The following is a 17,627-nucleotide window of genomic DNA, read 5'->3' on the forward strand; positions in this document are numbered from 1 at the left end:
ATGACAAAATTTCCGCCATAACAAATAATGACAGCAAGAAGATTCTTGTCCATGCCTACACGAAAAGAAAAAAAAATCAGTGAAGGTATATGCTTTTGGGACCATAGTCAATAAATGCACAAGGAGCTCCCCATAGGCCTACTTTTAATTAAAGACTTGTTATTTGTATTCTAGTATCAACAAAGTAATAGGACAACCATTGCACAGTATTTCAGATTCCACATTTTGAGGTCCCCACGGCATTCAATTCACTAAATTCCTAACAAATAAAAAGCAATTTTACACTACAAAGGTGTCGGAGGTTTGATTAAACAAGTGGACCAAAAGAGATGCAAAAAATTCAAATTTGAAAGGGATCAAATGGACCTTGGGGGCCACTATTTTTCTTTATTAAGAAACCGAAGACAGAGGCCGTGATTAAAGTAGTATACGTTCCCAATGCATCAATCTTGAGCCTTCATTTTACCATATTCACCCCTAACCCTAATTTTCCCCTCGAAGCTCTAATTTCACCCTAATTTTGCCCTAATTTTGGCTAGGGTCTAAGCGAGAGAGGGATAGAGGACGTGGACACATACCTCACGATGGTGAACGGGCGACGGCGACGGCGACGGTTGACCGAAGACAAACGATGGCAAGCGACCAACGGTTGTGACTCCACGAGCAACGATCGCGACCGGATTTCGCACAAGTCCCTCGGCCCCATCGAACGACATCTTGTAGAAGACAACACTTAGTGACGTCATTTATCTATAGAATACATAAACGACTTCATTTTACATTTTCGCCCTTTGTTTAAGCCACATCGGATTCCACTGTGGCAGCCGCTTCTAAAAATTAACCACGTAAGATAATAAAAATCAATTATAAATTTCACGTAATTCATTTCGCCGAACTTTGGCCGGATTTTGGTCGGAATGGCATTGAAGTACATGATTTTCTCGGAAATTAGCATTGAAGTGATCGAAGTTACAAAAACTTAGCACTAAAGTGATCGATTTGAAAGTTTTGATATTAAAGTGAGCGTCGTGCGCAACTTATAGCACTTGAGGTGTACTTAAGTCGATTATATTGAATAAGTTAGAAGTTCAAGATGATGTTACCCTTTAGGCTAAATTTCAGAGAGTAGTTACTATTTGAGTTAATACCATGAAAAACCCTAAATTGATACACCTATGATAAATTTGCCTTTAACTATTTTTTTATCACAAAAAACCCAAAACTAGTATACATGTGATAAATTTACCTCAAAATATTTTTTTGACCATCATAAACCCTAAACTAGTATATATGTGATAAATTTACTATAAACTAATTTTTTAACCACGAAAAATCCCAAACTGGTACGTTTATAACAAATTTACCCTTCGTAAAATTGGGTTAATACCACGAAAAATTCCAAATTAATATATCAATGACAAATAGAGGATAAAAATCCTAAACTGATATAACCATGTCGTTTAACTTAGTAATTTGACGATTAGATTTAACTAAAATTAACGAAGGATAAATTTATCACAGATGTACTAATTTGTGATAAATTTGTAATAAATATATGAATTTGAGATTTTTTATGGTCAAAAAAATAATTTGAAATAAATTTATCATAAATGTATCGATTTGAGATATTTTTTTTGCAGTATTGACTCTGGTTGGGTGCGAACCAAGCGAGGCGACATGTCGAAAGGGGACAAAACTCGAAGAGGCGGTCCTGTCTGCCAATCAAAGCCGGTTATACGAAAGAAAACTCTGGAACTCATCCCCATCCGTCGCCGGACTGCGACTCCGTCGTCGGCTCTCCGCTCCGCCGAATCGGGTACTCCTTCTCCTCTTCTTCTTCTTCTGTGCACTGGTGCGCATCCTTAGAGTTACTATTCGTCTCTGTCGCGGTATCTTTGTGGGGCGATGTCTTATGTTGAATTCCGACGGATCGTTATGTATCTCGGCTTCGGGCTATGCTTCCAATGGTGCGTTTCTTCCATTATCACGTTTTCTGAGTAGTCTCTTGTCGGTACGCACCGATTTCGATGAGCTAGAATGCGCTTAGTTAGGGTTCTTTCTCAAATTGCGCCTTTATTACATTGCCGAGCTTGTTCGTTTGAACTGTTCACTTCGTCAATACGGCAATACCTCTTAGTCTTTGCTCGCTGTTTCAAAGCAGAAGGCGTTTCGGTAAAGTACCTTGAAATTTCAAGCGCTGAGGAGTTTCGCAAAGTTGGGATGTCATCATGATTCACCTGTTTCTTTCAAAACCCAACGCTAATGATAAAGGAGATAGTGACTCTGCCGAGGCGATTATCCCTCTCTTGCATCAGTTGGGAACTGTCATCTGGTCAACAATCGTGTCTTCTGGAGCTAAATCGGAGGCTCGACTATGGCTTTGCAAAAGTGTATCACTGATGACACCGTTGTCTCCGCGTGATCAGCGAGATCTATTCAGGAACATGCTGAGATCTAAGTCAGTAAATCTGGAGTTGGCTTCACAACTCTTGCAAATGGTATTTGAGAAGAGACCGCGCTTGGCAGGTTCAATCCTAGCCAAGAGAAGCCACACGCTGGAGAATTTTTTCAAAGGTAAATATTGATGAGCAGCTTTGGGCACTGTACTGTGGGAAAAGAGCTGTCTTATGTAACCCCTGAAAGAAAAGGTCTATACTTTTGGCAAAGATTAAAAAAAAAGACCAATAAATTTGAAGCTCTCTGGCCGATAACTAACCTGGCCTTTCATTATCGCAATTTACTGATGAGCCGAATGCTTGTCACATGGCATACTATTCTGTAAATTGGCAATATGTTAAGGTAGATCTTATATTCAATGGTGTTTGGTTTTATATGATTTTCACATCTATGATGGACAATGCAGGAAATCCAAGGCGTATATTAAAGTGGTTTTCTAACTTTGATGCTGGTGGTGGGTCAGATCACAAAAATGGAGCAAAGGCCTTGTCTCAATTTGCTTTTGTTAATCGTGATATTTGTTGGGAGGAACTTGAGTGGAAGGGAAAGCATGGTCAGTCACCTGCAATGGTCGCCACCAAGCCACATTACTTTCTTGATTTGGATGTTTTGAGGACAGTTGAGAACTTTGTTGAATACGTGCCTGAGTTTTGGTCTTCCAGTGAGTTTGCTGAGTCTCTGAAAGATGGTGAGATTTTGTCTCTGGACACAAAATATTTTGTTGAACTTTTCATTGGATTGATGTATAAGGATGACTCGAGAGATGTATGGGGAGCTGTAGATGATTTTCTCAGGGATGCGTCGTTCTCCTCTCTATGTAACCACCTTCTTATTTCTCTCCAGGAGAGTGAACTTCTCATTTTCCTGAGATCGCTTAGCAAATCTTTCAGCTCACCTGTAGAAAATATGGAACTTGGCAACTCGTCCTGCTGGTTAGAAATTGTCCTCTCCAAGTGCAAAGATTTTGCATCTATAGATCAATTACTCCTGTTAAATATGGTTGTTAATCAAGGTCGCCAGCTTCTGCGCCTCATGCAAGATGAAGAGTGTCAGGAGGAAAAGGAAAAAGTGGAAGATATAGTGTCGCAGATTGTTAATGCCTCAAGCATTTCAGGCAGCTTTGCTGCAATCCTGGATGGGTGCCTTGGCATTCGAACCCTTGATGTGGTGAAGCTGTTGGGACTTTACTCTTGGGTTATTCATTATGTACTTTCCAAAGAATGTCAGACCTTGGAGTCGTGGGAGTCTTTGTTTATAAGGAATGGGATTACTTTTAGGAAATCTGGTACATATTCAATCCTGGAATATGATAGAATAAAACAGGAAGAAAATTGGTCTAGGTTGGATAATAAATCACCAGGTGCTATTCATTCAAAGAAGAAGGAGAAAAGGAGAAAGAAAAGGAGGAGGGCTGTTGGCTTCAATGATGATGTCAGTGATGATGATGATCTTTTTGTACGGGATGATGGGCAGGACATGCAATCACGGACCATAAGTTGGCTGCTTTCCACAGACGGTTTTTCCACTCCATGGACCATGGTGAGTGCGATAGATATTTGTTCTCACACTTCTTTCTATTTGGTATTTTTGCTTGCCATTTTGCTATGCATTTTCTTGGTGTGGGCAGCCAGTTGGTTGGACCTGAAAAACCATTGGCTGTCTCAGCATCGTGAAGCTGGACTCCTAATTTCAAAGAAATTGGAGCAGACTTCTTTGTTAGGTTCTGGTTCAAGGTTTTCTTTTAGCCCTAGAGCCAAATCTGCAAAACTGATTGAAGAAGTAGAAGTTAGAAAATTTTGTCAGCCTCATCATCATATGATCATGGTCCATTGTGAGGTTGCTTTGAATTTGAGATTTCGCCTTTTGAACATTTGTTTGGACCAGATGCCTTTGGAACATCATCTTCATCAAGTCATAATCAGCATTACATTGATTTTCACATGTTTGGGAGTCAACGCCCTTTCAGATCCATTGCTATGGTTATTCATCATTGCTCTAAAAAGCATATATGCATGAAGAAATTGATGGGTGGGTAATGTTATGATGGTAGCTTTTAGCAAGGACTTTGAACAAGATTTTGACTTGATATTGGATAAGTCGGATGTTTTGAAGCTATCTATAATGTTTAATTTCCAAAATGTTTAAGCCAAGGCTTATCCCCAGCTCGGCCAGCTTGGTCTGGCCTGTTTAGATTTCCAAATGAACGAAAACACTGGTTCTCTTTCTTTTTGTATTTTGGAACATCTGATTGATGAGTGATATGTAAGCTGCGATATTGCGCTTTTTTAGGGGATTGTGTTCTTTTTTGCTTAACCACTAGAAGCTCCAGGACTTTTTTACTGCATATTAAATGGTCACCAATTGAATTTTGCACGTTCTGATCTGTGATGGTCTTTTAGCCAGACTTGCCAGAGCATCTTGCTAAGCACTGCTTGTCTGTTTGGATGAAGTGGGTTTTCACAAAACAAACTGATGCAGCCTAACATGTTTGGTCCCACATTACTGGCTGTCACAGGTAATTTACTTCCTCTTTTGTGTGAAAAAGTTCTTCTAGCGGACTGAAATAGTTGCTATTAATTGAATCGCAAGAAGAGAAAGTAGGTATGCATGTTTCTTGTTGCAATTAGAATTTAATCAATCCGAGTCATTGGATAAGTTGGTCAAATTTGCTAAGAAGAGAGAGTAGACATTCAGGTTTCCTATGCATGTCAAGCAGTCATGCATGTGCAGGAAGGGCAATTATGATTGAAATCTGAGGAAATAACTTGAGATTGATTTGAACATGCAGGTTGCTCCAAAACTATGGTTCTAACCTCATTGAATATTCTGAGTTCCTATTCTTTTTATGAACAGGTATCAGATTATACGTTCCGCTGATGATTTATCATATTAATATCATGTGTCATTAGGTGTATTCTTATTGTTTCTTTGGTTTATGGCCCTGTGGCTGCCAGGTGCACCAGCAGGCGGTTAACAAAAGTTAATTTCTTCAAAAGCCTTGCCCCACATCCCTTGGAGCCTAATAGTTTGGATTGGGGGTTTCATTTTGACATGATCGGATTGAACCTCTTCTGAGAATGGTGCCGTGACTGAGCTTGGTCATATTATACGGAAGATAGGATGTAGTCTGCTCCTGCATGATTGGCCCAACAACATGCTGTTTGAAGTAGTTCATTGGAATGTATTTGTGGGGTGGACATGGTGCCGACTTTTTTTTTAGGTCCATGCCGTGTAGATTCTTGTAGCCTATTGTAAAGAGCAAGGTAATGATAGTAAAGGTAAATCTAGTTGAGTTGTTTGTCACTTACAGTGTAGCTGCGGCTCATGATTAATGGATATTGGTCAATGGCACATTTGAGCCAGTGATTAGATGCGGTCAACTTGTCATTTCTTTGTTTAATTTCTTCCTAAGTTGGGCTCTTTTCATTTGTTTCAGTTTTCTTCAGTGGATACTAAGCCGAAGTTTGACTTCCGAGTGTCCATGTGTAGTTACCACTTGATTTTTGGATCACGACCATTAATAGCCACGGATGCCGGTATGAAGCCGTCCGGAGGTTGTGAAGAACTGCACCGTACCGCACCGGTATTGGGTTCTTTGGATCAGGTTGAATCTAGGTCGCATGGAATGTATGGACTGATTGCCGAATTCTGCCCAATTCGCCCAAGACTTGATGTGGTCAAGATATTCTCAAGAAGGGCTGGTCGACGAAAGCAGAGCGAGCGGCCATGTTCTAGCTTTTGTCGTGCAATATTCCTAGCTTGGAGAAGTGATATTTCAGAGACTACGTTCACGAGTTCTGTGACTTTAAACTACTTTAGTCAGTGTGTAGAGAGTCCAAAGACCATAATTAATGTAGAATGTACACATCTTTTTTTTTTTTTTTCTTTCGCTTGGGAGCAAGTATAATATATTGATTCCCGATGTATAGCCGGAAATGACATGTCGCCATGGTTGTCGATGCTATTTTACTACCATCGAGCGGCGAGCTTCAGTTAACATCATCTAATGAGAAAATAGACCTCGAAGATCGATTTGGACGTTATCGATCTGGTAATACCAAATCACCTCGTGAATCTTTCATTATCAAGTTCGCCTCAAGAAAATTACAAGCAATCTTCTCACGATGAATGACTACTCTCAATATTGGTATGATTAACTTCACTTTCCTTTTCTGCTTCTCATATTTCCAAAATCAGACTGTTTTAACGAGAGAGAACGGCGATGGAGGCGATGACACGCCACCGGCTTGTGGCGTCGGCTATGGAGGCCAAATGGTGGCCACGGCCGCAAAGATCATGTTGTCATTTGACAACAATTCTATTTTTCTATTTTTTATCTTTCTATTCTGGAGAAAAGGTTTGAAACCATTTGGAAATGAAATTTCATTTTTCTACTTTTGGCACAAATTTTTGGCCCAGAAATAGGTTTGAAACATAAGTAAGAAATAGAGATTTTTTACTTTTCTATTTCCGGAACGTAAACAGAAATAAAAATTCTTCTTCTTATTGCTCACTTCATCTCTATCATGTCCCTACTGTCGACATTGGCTACGGTTCTCCATCTGCCGTCCACTGGGTGCAATTCACCACTTGTTGGCCGCCAATCTCTCGTCCTTGGCTCCCATTTGCCCTTCTCCATCCGTCAGGCGCTGATTGTCGGTCATCGGTCTCCCTTCATCATTCACTAATTGCCGGTCGCATCTCTCGCTTCTCTGCAGCCATTCACCATCCATTGCCGCCGGTCCCCATTCCTCGATCACTAGTCGCCGTTCGCCCATCTCCGTTTGTCAACCTTTGGTCTTTGTCTTCCCGTCGACATTTGTCGGTTGTCTCTGTCTTCATTCGCCATCTACCGATCGCCGACCATCGTTCATCCACCAAAGCCCAGTGGGCGGCAATCGTAGAAGTTTTATGTTATCATCAAATGAATTTTTGTTCGAAAATAAAAATTTTGCTCAGAAACTCGTTTAAGGAATAGAAATAAAAAAATTTATTTCTAGGCAGAAATAGGATCTGAAAAGAAAATGGCTGTTATTCGCACCTTTACAGCCGCCACCAATCGCCAAATATCCAAAATTATTTTCTTGAGGGGAGCTTATGGACGAAATCTACCAATTTACGTGAAAAATCGAGGGCAAATTTGTCAAAATCAATGAAGACAATCATATATTATTGACCAAGACAAGATCCTAAAACACAACCAAGTGACGAGGTCATCCATCATACGAGAGAGAGGGACCAAAACGAGAAAACTAACGTTTGAAACCCTAATAATTCCCCCGCTCTCTCAAGAAAACGAAATCCGCTTTCCAATTCATTCACCCATCAGAACTCCTGCCCGACTCGCGCATGAACTTGATGAAGACCTCCTCATGACATCTCAATTCCCATTGTTTGCCAACCGTGCGACAGAATCCTCAAGCTCTTGCTCAGTCAGCCACAGCCAAAGGAACATCCGGAATTCGTCTCCGTGTTTGCGTGTCAATTCGTTCGGGGAAGCTGAATTCGAGAAGTCATCTGGGTTTTTTTTTTTCCTACTGTTGCTGATTTCAAGTTCGAGCTGTACTTGAGGAGGGATTCGAATCGCTGTAAAGCTTTTTAGCAGTTTGAGAGCCTTAGTTTGGTAGATAGATAGACATAGGGGTTTTGAATTCTTCCTGCCACTGTGATCTGTGGAAGAATAAGCGGCGTCCTGGATTCTTGCTAAAGGTACGGACTTTTTACTTCACTGGAGTCGAATTTTTGGGTTTTGATTTCTGAAAGTTTCTCTTTGTGGTATCCACATTCTTTTTTGAGTCTCTGTCCTTATGGAGTTACAGACTTGCTTCGGGCTTTAGATGTGAGGATTTTCTTGGGCATAAAGGTTCTGTTGGGTAGTTAATGGTCTTCTGTGCCATTGCTGATTGAAGTTCGAGAATGCTCGTTGGAGTTTCTTTCCTTATACTTGAACGTGCGTGAGGTTTCAATTCCGTTGCCTCCATACTCGTAACAGAGTGGACATGTCAAGGGTGTCATGTCTAGATCCATAATTGCAGTTTCAGCTTAGTTATGATTTTCTAGAGGTTTATTATAGATTCGTGCGAGTTAATAGGTGACTACGTGCTTTTCTTCATTCTGATAGTGTGCCATTTTAGTACGGGAAGGAAACTTATAGATGCTGTTGTAAGGGTGGTTCTTGCTAGTTGCTATGCATTATTAAGGGTTGCTTGCTAGTTGCTACACATTATTATAACATGGTTGGTACTATACGTCAAGTAATTCTTCTTAAGTACTCAGAGACTTTGCTCAAAACTATCCCTAAAATGTTCAAACATTTGCATAGATAGCAACACTAGCGGTTTCCGCTGGTCTAATCATCAATATATGAATTGTTCATTATTGGCTGAACTTTGCTCCTTGAAATGCATATACAGTGCATTGTGGTTGTTGTCTATGGAGAGCATTAACACTATGCTCAAATCAGTCTTAGGGCCCAAGTATGTGATGTCATCAATGAGTTGGATCTTTAAGCATGCTCATACATTGTTTTCATCTATGATTTACTTGTTGGTATTGTGGGCCTTGATATTGCTTGGATCCGGCTTTGAGTTTCTCTCTCACACACCTGTTAGCTAGAACCAAAAATAGAAAAGATAAATTTAGTAATTGCATCTAAAAGGTGAGGTGGCTCCCTAGTATGCAAATCTTATTCAGTTGGGTGTTTTTTAAAACATCCATAACGTTGTCATTAATGTACAAATTTGTCATGGAGCTCATCTTTGAAATAATACTTGAAGTTTGAAGTAATCTAGATTTAAATTATTTGGTTGTTTATCCTTTAGTTGGCCTTGCATCTCCTCCTGATCTAGTTATCCAAGCCAAAATGTGAAATCAAAGGTAGAAATGTATCTATTACAGCGTGTGGCCACCCTAATAAGCAATTGGATGCAGCAGGGTGTTACTTAGAATGGCTAGGCATGAGGCTTAAACATACAACCTCCATTGAAATTTCTTTCATAATTAGTTTATCTAGGGTTCATTGATGAGGCTTGAACTTGTTTTTCTGTCCATCTCCAACATCCCAATTGGCTGAAGTTGAGAAATGGAGAGATACAAATAGGGAAATGTCTATATGATGCTATATTGGCTCACAAAGATGAAACTAATTGACTCATGATGTCACTATATGAGAATGCGGAATCATTGCAGATGAGCCAATGTAGCAATTAAACACCTTAGAAGGAGACCAGCTAGGAAGTGAGTTGACAACATGTTAGTGATAGAGAACTACCTTTCCTCCTAGTGGATTTGTGTAGTTCAGTTATTAATGATGTACTTGTTGTCCCTCACTAATAAGCTTGTATTGGTTAGAGAAAAGCATCCTAAAATTGATAGAGTTCCATTGTACTTCACACAATAATCAAATATTCTACCCTAGTTATTTTTATTTTTATTTTTTTATCTTTGAGTTAATGTCCACATCATTAGAAGAGCTGAGCTAGTCATGAACAGCGGTTTTATGCTGTCTATGTTATTATTCTAAATTGTCATAGTACTTCCTGTTCGATAAGTTTCCCCAGCATTTCTCACATTCTTAGATTGCTGGAACTTTGTGCATTTAATTTATCCACTTTAAGTATAAGATCTTGCTAAAAGACGGAAGAGCATGTTCATATGGGACCTTGAGCTTTTAGAAAACAATATTTTCTTTATATATTATGCCTGTTCTTATACCTGTTTCGTGTGTTTAGTCCATACTATGGCAGCTCTTTTGCATAATCTATTCCAGTACTACTTTTCATATGAGAAAACTCTTCAGACTTCTACCATTTTCCTAAGTTCCATTAGCGGGGTAACTGCCATGAGGGCTTTTTGAAGGGTATCTCCTTGAGTCATAGCATTTGATGTATCATACCTCTGTCTTGCTATTATAAGATAGGAGCTGCTTGTGTAATTTTATGAAATCTGTTGTTTGTAGTATCCGCCATATCTACTTATGTTGATTTATTGTTTCGGAATTCAAGATTAACTTATAGATATTTCATATTTGGTTTTATAATTTGAGATCAACTCTGGAATTTCTTTTAAAAATTTCTGACATCTTCAAGCATGGTTTAAGAAGGCAACATATGTACACCTGTAAGCTCTTAATTTCCCAAAATTGCTAAATCATCTCGGTTTGTTTGTATTTGTTTTAATTAATCAATACTTTGATTGATCTAGGCATCTAACTGTAGTTTATGGTTTTTCTCTGCTTCATATGATTGGTCATGATCTGTTTGGATATTTGATCTCTGTAAAAATCTGTGGTTCTGCCAGATTTTGTACTAGATCTTTTACGTAGTGCGTTAATTAGTACAAATTTTTTATAGTGAATTTCTCGTTGGATCATTAAATCTTATCACAACGAAGAGAAACAGAAACAACGCATTCCTTTATTTTCGTTTTTTCCATATTTCAGTTAAAGTGGTGCCCAGTTTTGCTTGATAAATACATGATCTGTGCAGTAGTGAAAATATGGACTGTTTTCTCGTAAATATCTCACCTTTTAGGGAAAATGAAAGAGAGATGTGAAAAAAGGTGATGGTTTTAAACTCATAATTAATGTCCAGATTTGGTCAGGATTTGGCTTAATCTTAGAAATCTGCCTTGGAGTTAATGGGGTCAACGAACCCTGAATTATCCACCCAAGGTGACGCTTGAACAGCAACTCCATGGACACTGCTTTGTCACTTGGTTTATGATGTCTATTGATATTGCATCATGGCCAAGCCTTGTCCATTGTGGCTTGGAACTTCTGTCCTTTCATGTATAGTGTGCTTTTGAACCTGTCCTTCAAAGATAAGGTTAAAAAAAGCTGAACTTTTGTACCTGAAGGAGTGCTGACAATTAAATTCAACTTTTCAGTAAGTTGATTGGCTATCTTAGGAAGGAAAGCTGATGAAAGGCATCTTTTCAAGAGGGCCTTGGACAAAGGCTTTCTTTGGAAGAATCGATTTCTCTGTTTTTTTTTTTTTTTTTGGGGGGGTTGGGGAGGGGGTGGGGATAAGGGAATTCGATGAATGCAGTTATATTGTATGCTTGATGTAGTTAGTATTCCTTCCTAAAACTAGGATTATGAATTATCATGAAAAAATAGACACAAAACATTTTTTATCTGCCTTTCAAGATTTTGCATTCTTATCATACGATCTTGTTATTTGAGCTTTTCAGGGAGATTGCTGAAACTCTACTATCATTGGAGCTCAGTCATTTTGTGCTTCAAAAAGATAGTCAGTGTCCCTAGGCTAATTGATATCACATGCACAGTTTTCTAGAAGATAGCCTATTTGTTAAGTGCTGATTAACTGGATGTCAGAGCTTCTCATAATTGCACTGCTAGAGGACTGAAATATCTTAACTTTTTATTTCCTGCAAAGGAGGGGTTCCTGGACAGTCGATGTATCTGTTTGTTACAGTGAAGACTATTCTATTGACTTATTTGATGCCAATACTAGATGTTATTGCTAACTTAAATTGATGTTCTCTTGTAGCCTTTTGTGCTATCCATATAGTGGAACAATGTGTTTTGCATCTCTTTATGGCTTTAATTTTAAGGAATTCCTGCTTTATCTTAAGCCATCTAAGTAACAATTTTTCTTGTTTGATATTGCAGTCATATTTGTGGTTAGCTGCACCATGAAAGATTGATATGGATCCAGAAAGCAAGAATTTTGGAAACGGTATCATGTTGTTATGGGATTTGAATCTTTATTAAGAAGCAGTTTGTTTGTCTGTTCATTTTTTTTTTTCAAATACATGCCTCGATCATAGGACAAAACACGCTGAGCAGCACCACTTTCAATTAACAAATAAAAGTCTTAGAATGACTTGACTTTTGCTTTTTACTTTTTGCTTAATCTAGTGGCTCATGCACTTAGATATTTTTTCATCTGAAACAGTTGAAACTTTCAGATTACAGTGATATTAACAAGTAGGTTCACATATAATTCACTCATAATTTTTCGAATTTAAGGAATATACTAAGTTTTGGCGGGAAAGCTGAAAACTGCTATTTGCTTTTGCTAGATCTTAATTAAACAAGCCCTTATTTAATTTTCTTCCTTCTTTGCATCTGATGTTGATAGGATCTGAGGGTGATCTTATGACTCTTGTGTGCTTTTCTTTTCTTTGAGAGATGGCATAATTATGTATTGAACACTCCATATGAGGGAATCATGTCCCTATTGATGATCCTCCATTGGGGAAAAAATCTATATGGTGATCAGATGCACTATATTAGGGGTAATATTGATTTGTAAATCTGCTTCTCATGCACATTTTACTGGAATTGGTGAAAATGTTGGCTTCGGTATGAGTGTTATATTTACACAGCATGAGAGCAGGAAGAGGTAACTCTTAATTGCACTTCTCTTAATTGCTTTCATTCTCATGAAATATTTTCTCACAACTAGCACAATTTCTGATCCACGCTTATATATTAGTCATCCTGTCTCGTATGTTATGATGAATTTGCACATCTCCTTTTCTGCAGGGAAATTTCTGCTTTTTGCTTGCACTTATCTGTATTGACTTTATGTTCACTTTGTACATGTTGGATTTCGCTACACTGATGTTTCTGTGTTCCCTTTGAAGCTTAATTTTTTGGGTATCTTACATTTCTACTTGCTGTATCTCTCTGTTTGATCTTTTAGGACCGAGAGAATTGACTGGTGCTGTAGATCTCATAAATCACTTTAAGCTGTCACCCCATCATGAATTTTTCTGCAAGAAGTCCCTACCATTGTCACTTTCTGACACCCACTATCTTCATAATTTGGTGGGAGATACTGAAATTCGGAAAGGAGAGGGGATGCAGTTGGATCAGCTCATTCAGAGTACATCAAACGGGAGAGATTCTCACTTCCGCATACAACCTTTTGACCTAGATTCTCTCGGAGATGCATTCCATCTGAGGGAAACCACCCGTGTTGACTTACCTGCAGTAAGATTTATGCAATTCCTGTTGTGAAGTTTTCTCTGGGTTTACATTCTGTTCCTTTTTTGTAACTATTTACTGCCTTCTACTGTCGCTATTGCTGGCTTGCTGATTGTACATTTGCTTTGTTAGACGGAGAAGGGGATGCCAACCATTTCAGGAAAATCAAGAAGTGAATCAAAGGATAAGGAGAAAAAGCATAAAAAGCATAAAGATAGAGATAAGGAGAAAGATAAAGAGCATAAGAAGCACAAGCATCGTCATAAAGATCGGGGCAAAGACAAAGACAAAGACAAGGAAAGGAAAAAGGACAAAGTTGGGCAGCATGATTCAGGAGTTGACAACTCCAAAAAACATCATGAAAAGGTATGACTTTTGAATATCAAATTAGTCTACCTTCCCCCTGCTCTTACTTAGACCTAAAGTTGGTTATGATGGAACTGGATAATTGCCTATGGTAAGAAACTTGAATGACGATTGATGTATACCTTTGTGAGCCAAAAACTAAGATGATGTGTACTTTTGATCAATCTTAAAATAAGACCTTTATCCTTGATTTCTTAAATCTTTTATCTTTTTTTATCAAGTAAGAGCACGACAAGGCCAGAAATCAGGAGCTTGTTTGGATGGGCTTATTTTATTTGACAAGCCACCAATAAGTCACATTCGGATTTCTTGGCTGAAAAACCAAAGAGCCAGAAGCAACCATTCTTTAAACCTTTAAAAAGAAAAAGAAATAGTCAGTTAATAGTATTTTGGTGGATTTTATTTTGACTGTACATTTTGTGTCAACAGAAAAGGAAGCATGATGGAGATGAAGATCTTAACGAGCACAAACACAAGAAAAGTAAGGTATTACATTCTGTGCTAAACTCGGGACTATTTTCTTGTTCTTTTGCTTCTTTGTTTCTGAATCTTCAAATGCTGCGGTACTTCTCTGGTTCCTCCATATATTCCCTCAGTCCTTTATCTATTGATGCTTATCAAGCTGGCCACCATATTGTTTGATGCTTACAGCATAAGAGTGCAAAGCTTGACGAGGTGGGAGTCATAAGAGTCGCGGGATGATGTGGTGGCATATTATAATAGTTCACGTGCTGTCTTCATGTTTTGTCAGTAAAGGCACTGGGGATTTCTCTTACCGTTACTTAAGGTACATATGCATACATTCTTGATGCTTCATACACAAAAAATTATGCTTCTACTTTTATGAACCTCTTTTTTTTTTTTTGGTCTAATACTTTTATCAACTTTGACTGGTTGGTTCTTTTACACCAGAGAGCTCTTTTTCTTAGTAGTGAGATGCATCAAAAGATTGAAATCTAGACTATTCTTTGCAGCAGTCTGGAATCAGCCATCAATTTCTGATAATGTACTTGCGTTTACTGGACACTGAGCACTATAGTTGATGATAAACGTCTACTAAACTGGATTTTGTTTTATCAAATAAAAGACATGCTTATTATCTCTATAAAGTAATTTTGCAATAAATAGAGATGTCTCCTACGTTACTCATAATATGTGGAAGCCCATGAGGTAACTCTATGATTTTCCATGGTAAAGGAGCCCCTGGGTTTCATATTCATACGCATATAAGCATAAATTTTTTATCTATGGCCATTGTGGGAGTGTACCTTGAGTGAACTTTGGAGCCATATTACCTGAGAATTTCAGCCTTGGGTGGCTACATATTGCATTTCAGGGGAGAGTTGTGTATTGCCCTTAAATGGGCGAAAACTAGGCATAGCGCCTTTGCTGATGAAAACGAGGCAAACACACATGAGTATAAATTGCATAACCTGCACCCCCTCCCCCATCCTCCACTTTTCTTCAACTGTCAATCTTCTATCGGCCAAAGGACAATAGTACTACCAGTACTGGTTTAAGTTGGACCAAATATACCATTTTAAGTTTTAGTTTGCTAGTATGATGCTTTTCTGATTGCCTGCTTGGTACCTAAGTTATCTTTTCGACATCAGATCTGTAATGCCATTCAGATCCCCTAGTGAACATGGTTTACCACAGAGAGAGAGGTTGGGGGTCCTTTGTTTGTTGTGGGGGTAGGGGTTTTTGTGGGGGGTTTTGGCTGGGTTGGGTGGTGGGTGGGGGGCTGCTTTAAGTAATTACAGAACTTTGACATTCTGTTTTTCTGTTCATGCAGAGTGACTGAAACCGAAGATTTGAAGGTGAATTTACCTTTGAAGAATATTCAGATGTGAGGTATAATTGCTGAATTTGATTTCTTTGTATTACAACTGGGGATTTCATAAAGGCGAAACTAATCTTTTTTTTCCATCAGCTTAATGGCAGAATTGGATGTCCAGCTCTTTAACATTGTTAATTATTTCTTTAATTTGGAAGCATAGTTCTATACTTAGTCTGAACCAGAGTTTCCAGTTTTGATTCCGAAGGAAAATTGATTTTGGACTTTAGAGGGGATGTGTATATCGACATTCTTTTCCCCTTGTCAAGTAGCAAATTAGTTACGTCTAATATGCCTAATTTACTAAGAGGGTTGCAAGTGTTGAGAAATATGTCACGCAATATGATACCTCAGGACCCAATGTTCAGTGTACTGTCATGTCAAACAACGGCAATTGCCTTCATTTAATTACTGACGTTTCGAGGGGAAAAATATGGTGCTAGTTATTGTACATGAGAAGTGTAACAGTGCTTCCTTGTTTTGTCCGGACAGTATTCTTTGATCATCTATCTTGTGCCTGCAAATCATCATCTGCCAAATTATGATCTGCTTTGATCTATTGAAAGCTTAATCTTTGGGAAACCTTCAATAACCAGAAATCCTGTTTACTGCATTATTTGCAGTTTACTGCATGAGATAGTCACACCAACTCATGGTTAACCGATTATGTTTCTTGTTTGCTGGACTATTCTTTTCTTTCTGATCTTTTGCTTGCCAAGATGGATACTAGTCTTGATTTCCTATTTTTGCACCGTTCGATGGAACGGAAAACCTCTTGTTTTTGATTTAGTGGTTCCAACATTCAAACTTTGAATCTCAATTGAAGCTTATTATACACTTGTGTATATGGATATCTTCACGGATTTATGAATCGGGTCCTAATATGTTTATACATGGTGGCAATGTTGATGCTAGACCCATGTAACGACAGGATCCAACACATTGTGATTTTCAGTGGGGGGCTGAAAATCAGGTTGGGATGATACGGTCTTTCGCAGTGGTTCCATGAAGCTCTATCGCCAGCGTGCAACTCGTTTCCATTTGTTTTCTATCAGGGTTGAATGGTTGGTTCGGTTACACTCCTTTTTGTGAGGATTCTGATCACATGTTTACTGTCATGATTACCCCTGGGACATTTTCCCCTTTTACATTCTTTTGCCCGATATTTGTGAACTGGCCAAGTTTTGTTCCCCCACCCTTTGTAAGAACAAGATGCTAATCCTTATTTCCTGTCAGACCAGCAAATCTCGACATTAACAAGCTCCAACATACGACTGACTTAAATTATTTCATCGTGGCGTCCCTTTAGATGTTCCATAGCTGAAAACTCAAAACTGGCAAGTTCAACTTGCGATCTGCTGTTGTAAGCGATTTGCTGTAATCATTTCACTGTTTGTTTCAGGAAAAAGTTGTCATTGGCCTTGAAAGTTTTCGGACTCCGCTCTAGGTGCTCTGGGGTACAAGTTTATTTTTCGGTGATCTTACTTTGTATTCCTTCAAAATTTGGCGTTTAGGCAAAATGATTTCTCTTTGGGATTCAAGGGGAAGCTGTTTTTTTTTTTTTTTCCAATTTAAGCTTGTTATTTTCATTCTATGAAAAGTTCTTTTCGTAAGTCGATTAGCTTTTCATTGTTCAAATACTGGGAAATCAATAAAACAAATTTCTCTCAAGCAAACAGACTCTAAATAAGCTGTTATTTACAAATGCTGTGTATATATGATGCATATGTGTATTATCTAAAGAATGATTCTGTGTGTGTCAAAATACAACTCGGTTTGAGTCGGAATTGTGTTGCGTCTAACCTCTTATGATATCAATCTTTAGTTTTCTCATCTTGATGGTAACTATTGGAAAGCTTCCGACACGTCGTATTACTCATGTTCGTATGAAACTAAATCTCAGAATGTCATCTTTGAATCTTTCATTCGAACACCCTTATTTGTTTTTCAAAATTCCCTTCTTTACGTTGATATGTGAAGGAGAATTCTAGTTATAACACAAGCCCGTCA

The 17,627-nt window shown here is 38.4% G+C and overlaps 2 protein-coding genes across 7 annotated transcripts; both read left to right on the top strand.

Moving 5' to 3' along the window:
• Positions 1-1,651: 1,651 nt before the first annotated feature.
• Positions 1,652-6,335, top strand: LOC115734858. Of its 3 annotated transcripts, none has more exons than XM_030665823.2 (6): positions 1,652-1,868; positions 2,162-2,574; positions 2,855-3,996; positions 4,857-4,972; positions 5,246-5,310; positions 5,412-6,335. In XM_030665823.2, the coding sequence occupies exons 2-4, from the start codon at positions 2,229-2,231 to the stop codon at positions 4,938-4,940; spliced, it is 1,572 nt and encodes a 523-aa protein (XP_030521683.2). In that variant the 5' UTR covers positions 1,652-1,868; positions 2,162-2,228; the 3' UTR covers positions 4,941-4,972; positions 5,246-5,310; positions 5,412-6,335. The 3 variants fall into 3 exon arrangements, with proteins under 3 accessions (XP_030521683.2, XP_048137887.1, XP_030521682.2); XM_048281930.1 differs by having other exon boundaries at positions 1,652-1,816; positions 2,157-2,574; positions 2,864-3,996; XM_030665822.2 differs by having other exon boundaries at positions 1,652-1,816.
• A 1,318-nt stretch (positions 6,336-7,653) lies between these two features.
• Positions 7,654-16,953, top strand: LOC115734859 (mediator of RNA polymerase II transcription subunit 19a). 4 transcript variants are annotated; one of them, XM_030665830.2, is made up of 8 exons: positions 7,655-8,166; positions 12,092-12,158; positions 13,131-13,420; positions 13,547-13,780; positions 14,210-14,266; positions 14,432-14,567; positions 15,576-15,634; positions 16,533-16,953. In XM_030665830.2, the coding sequence occupies exons 2-6, from the start codon at positions 12,128-12,130 to the stop codon at positions 14,480-14,482; spliced, it is 663 nt and encodes a 220-aa protein (XP_030521690.1). In that variant the 5' UTR covers positions 7,655-8,166; positions 12,092-12,127; the 3' UTR covers positions 14,483-14,567; positions 15,576-15,634; positions 16,533-16,953. The 4 variants fall into 4 exon arrangements, with proteins under 4 accessions (XP_048137888.1, XP_030521690.1, XP_030521689.1 ...); XM_030665829.2 differs by lacking the exon at positions 16,533-16,953 and adding an exon at positions 15,714-15,820; XM_048281931.1 differs by lacking the exon at positions 16,533-16,953 and having other exon boundaries at positions 7,654-8,166; positions 14,210-14,261; positions 15,576-15,820.
• Positions 16,954-17,627: the final 674 nt, after the last annotated feature.

This window comes from Rhodamnia argentea, chromosome 7, assembly GCF_020921035.1.
Source record: "Rhodamnia argentea isolate NSW1041297 chromosome 7, ASM2092103v1, whole genome shotgun sequence".
Taxonomy (NCBI): domain Eukaryota; kingdom Viridiplantae; phylum Streptophyta; class Magnoliopsida; order Myrtales; family Myrtaceae; genus Rhodamnia; species Rhodamnia argentea.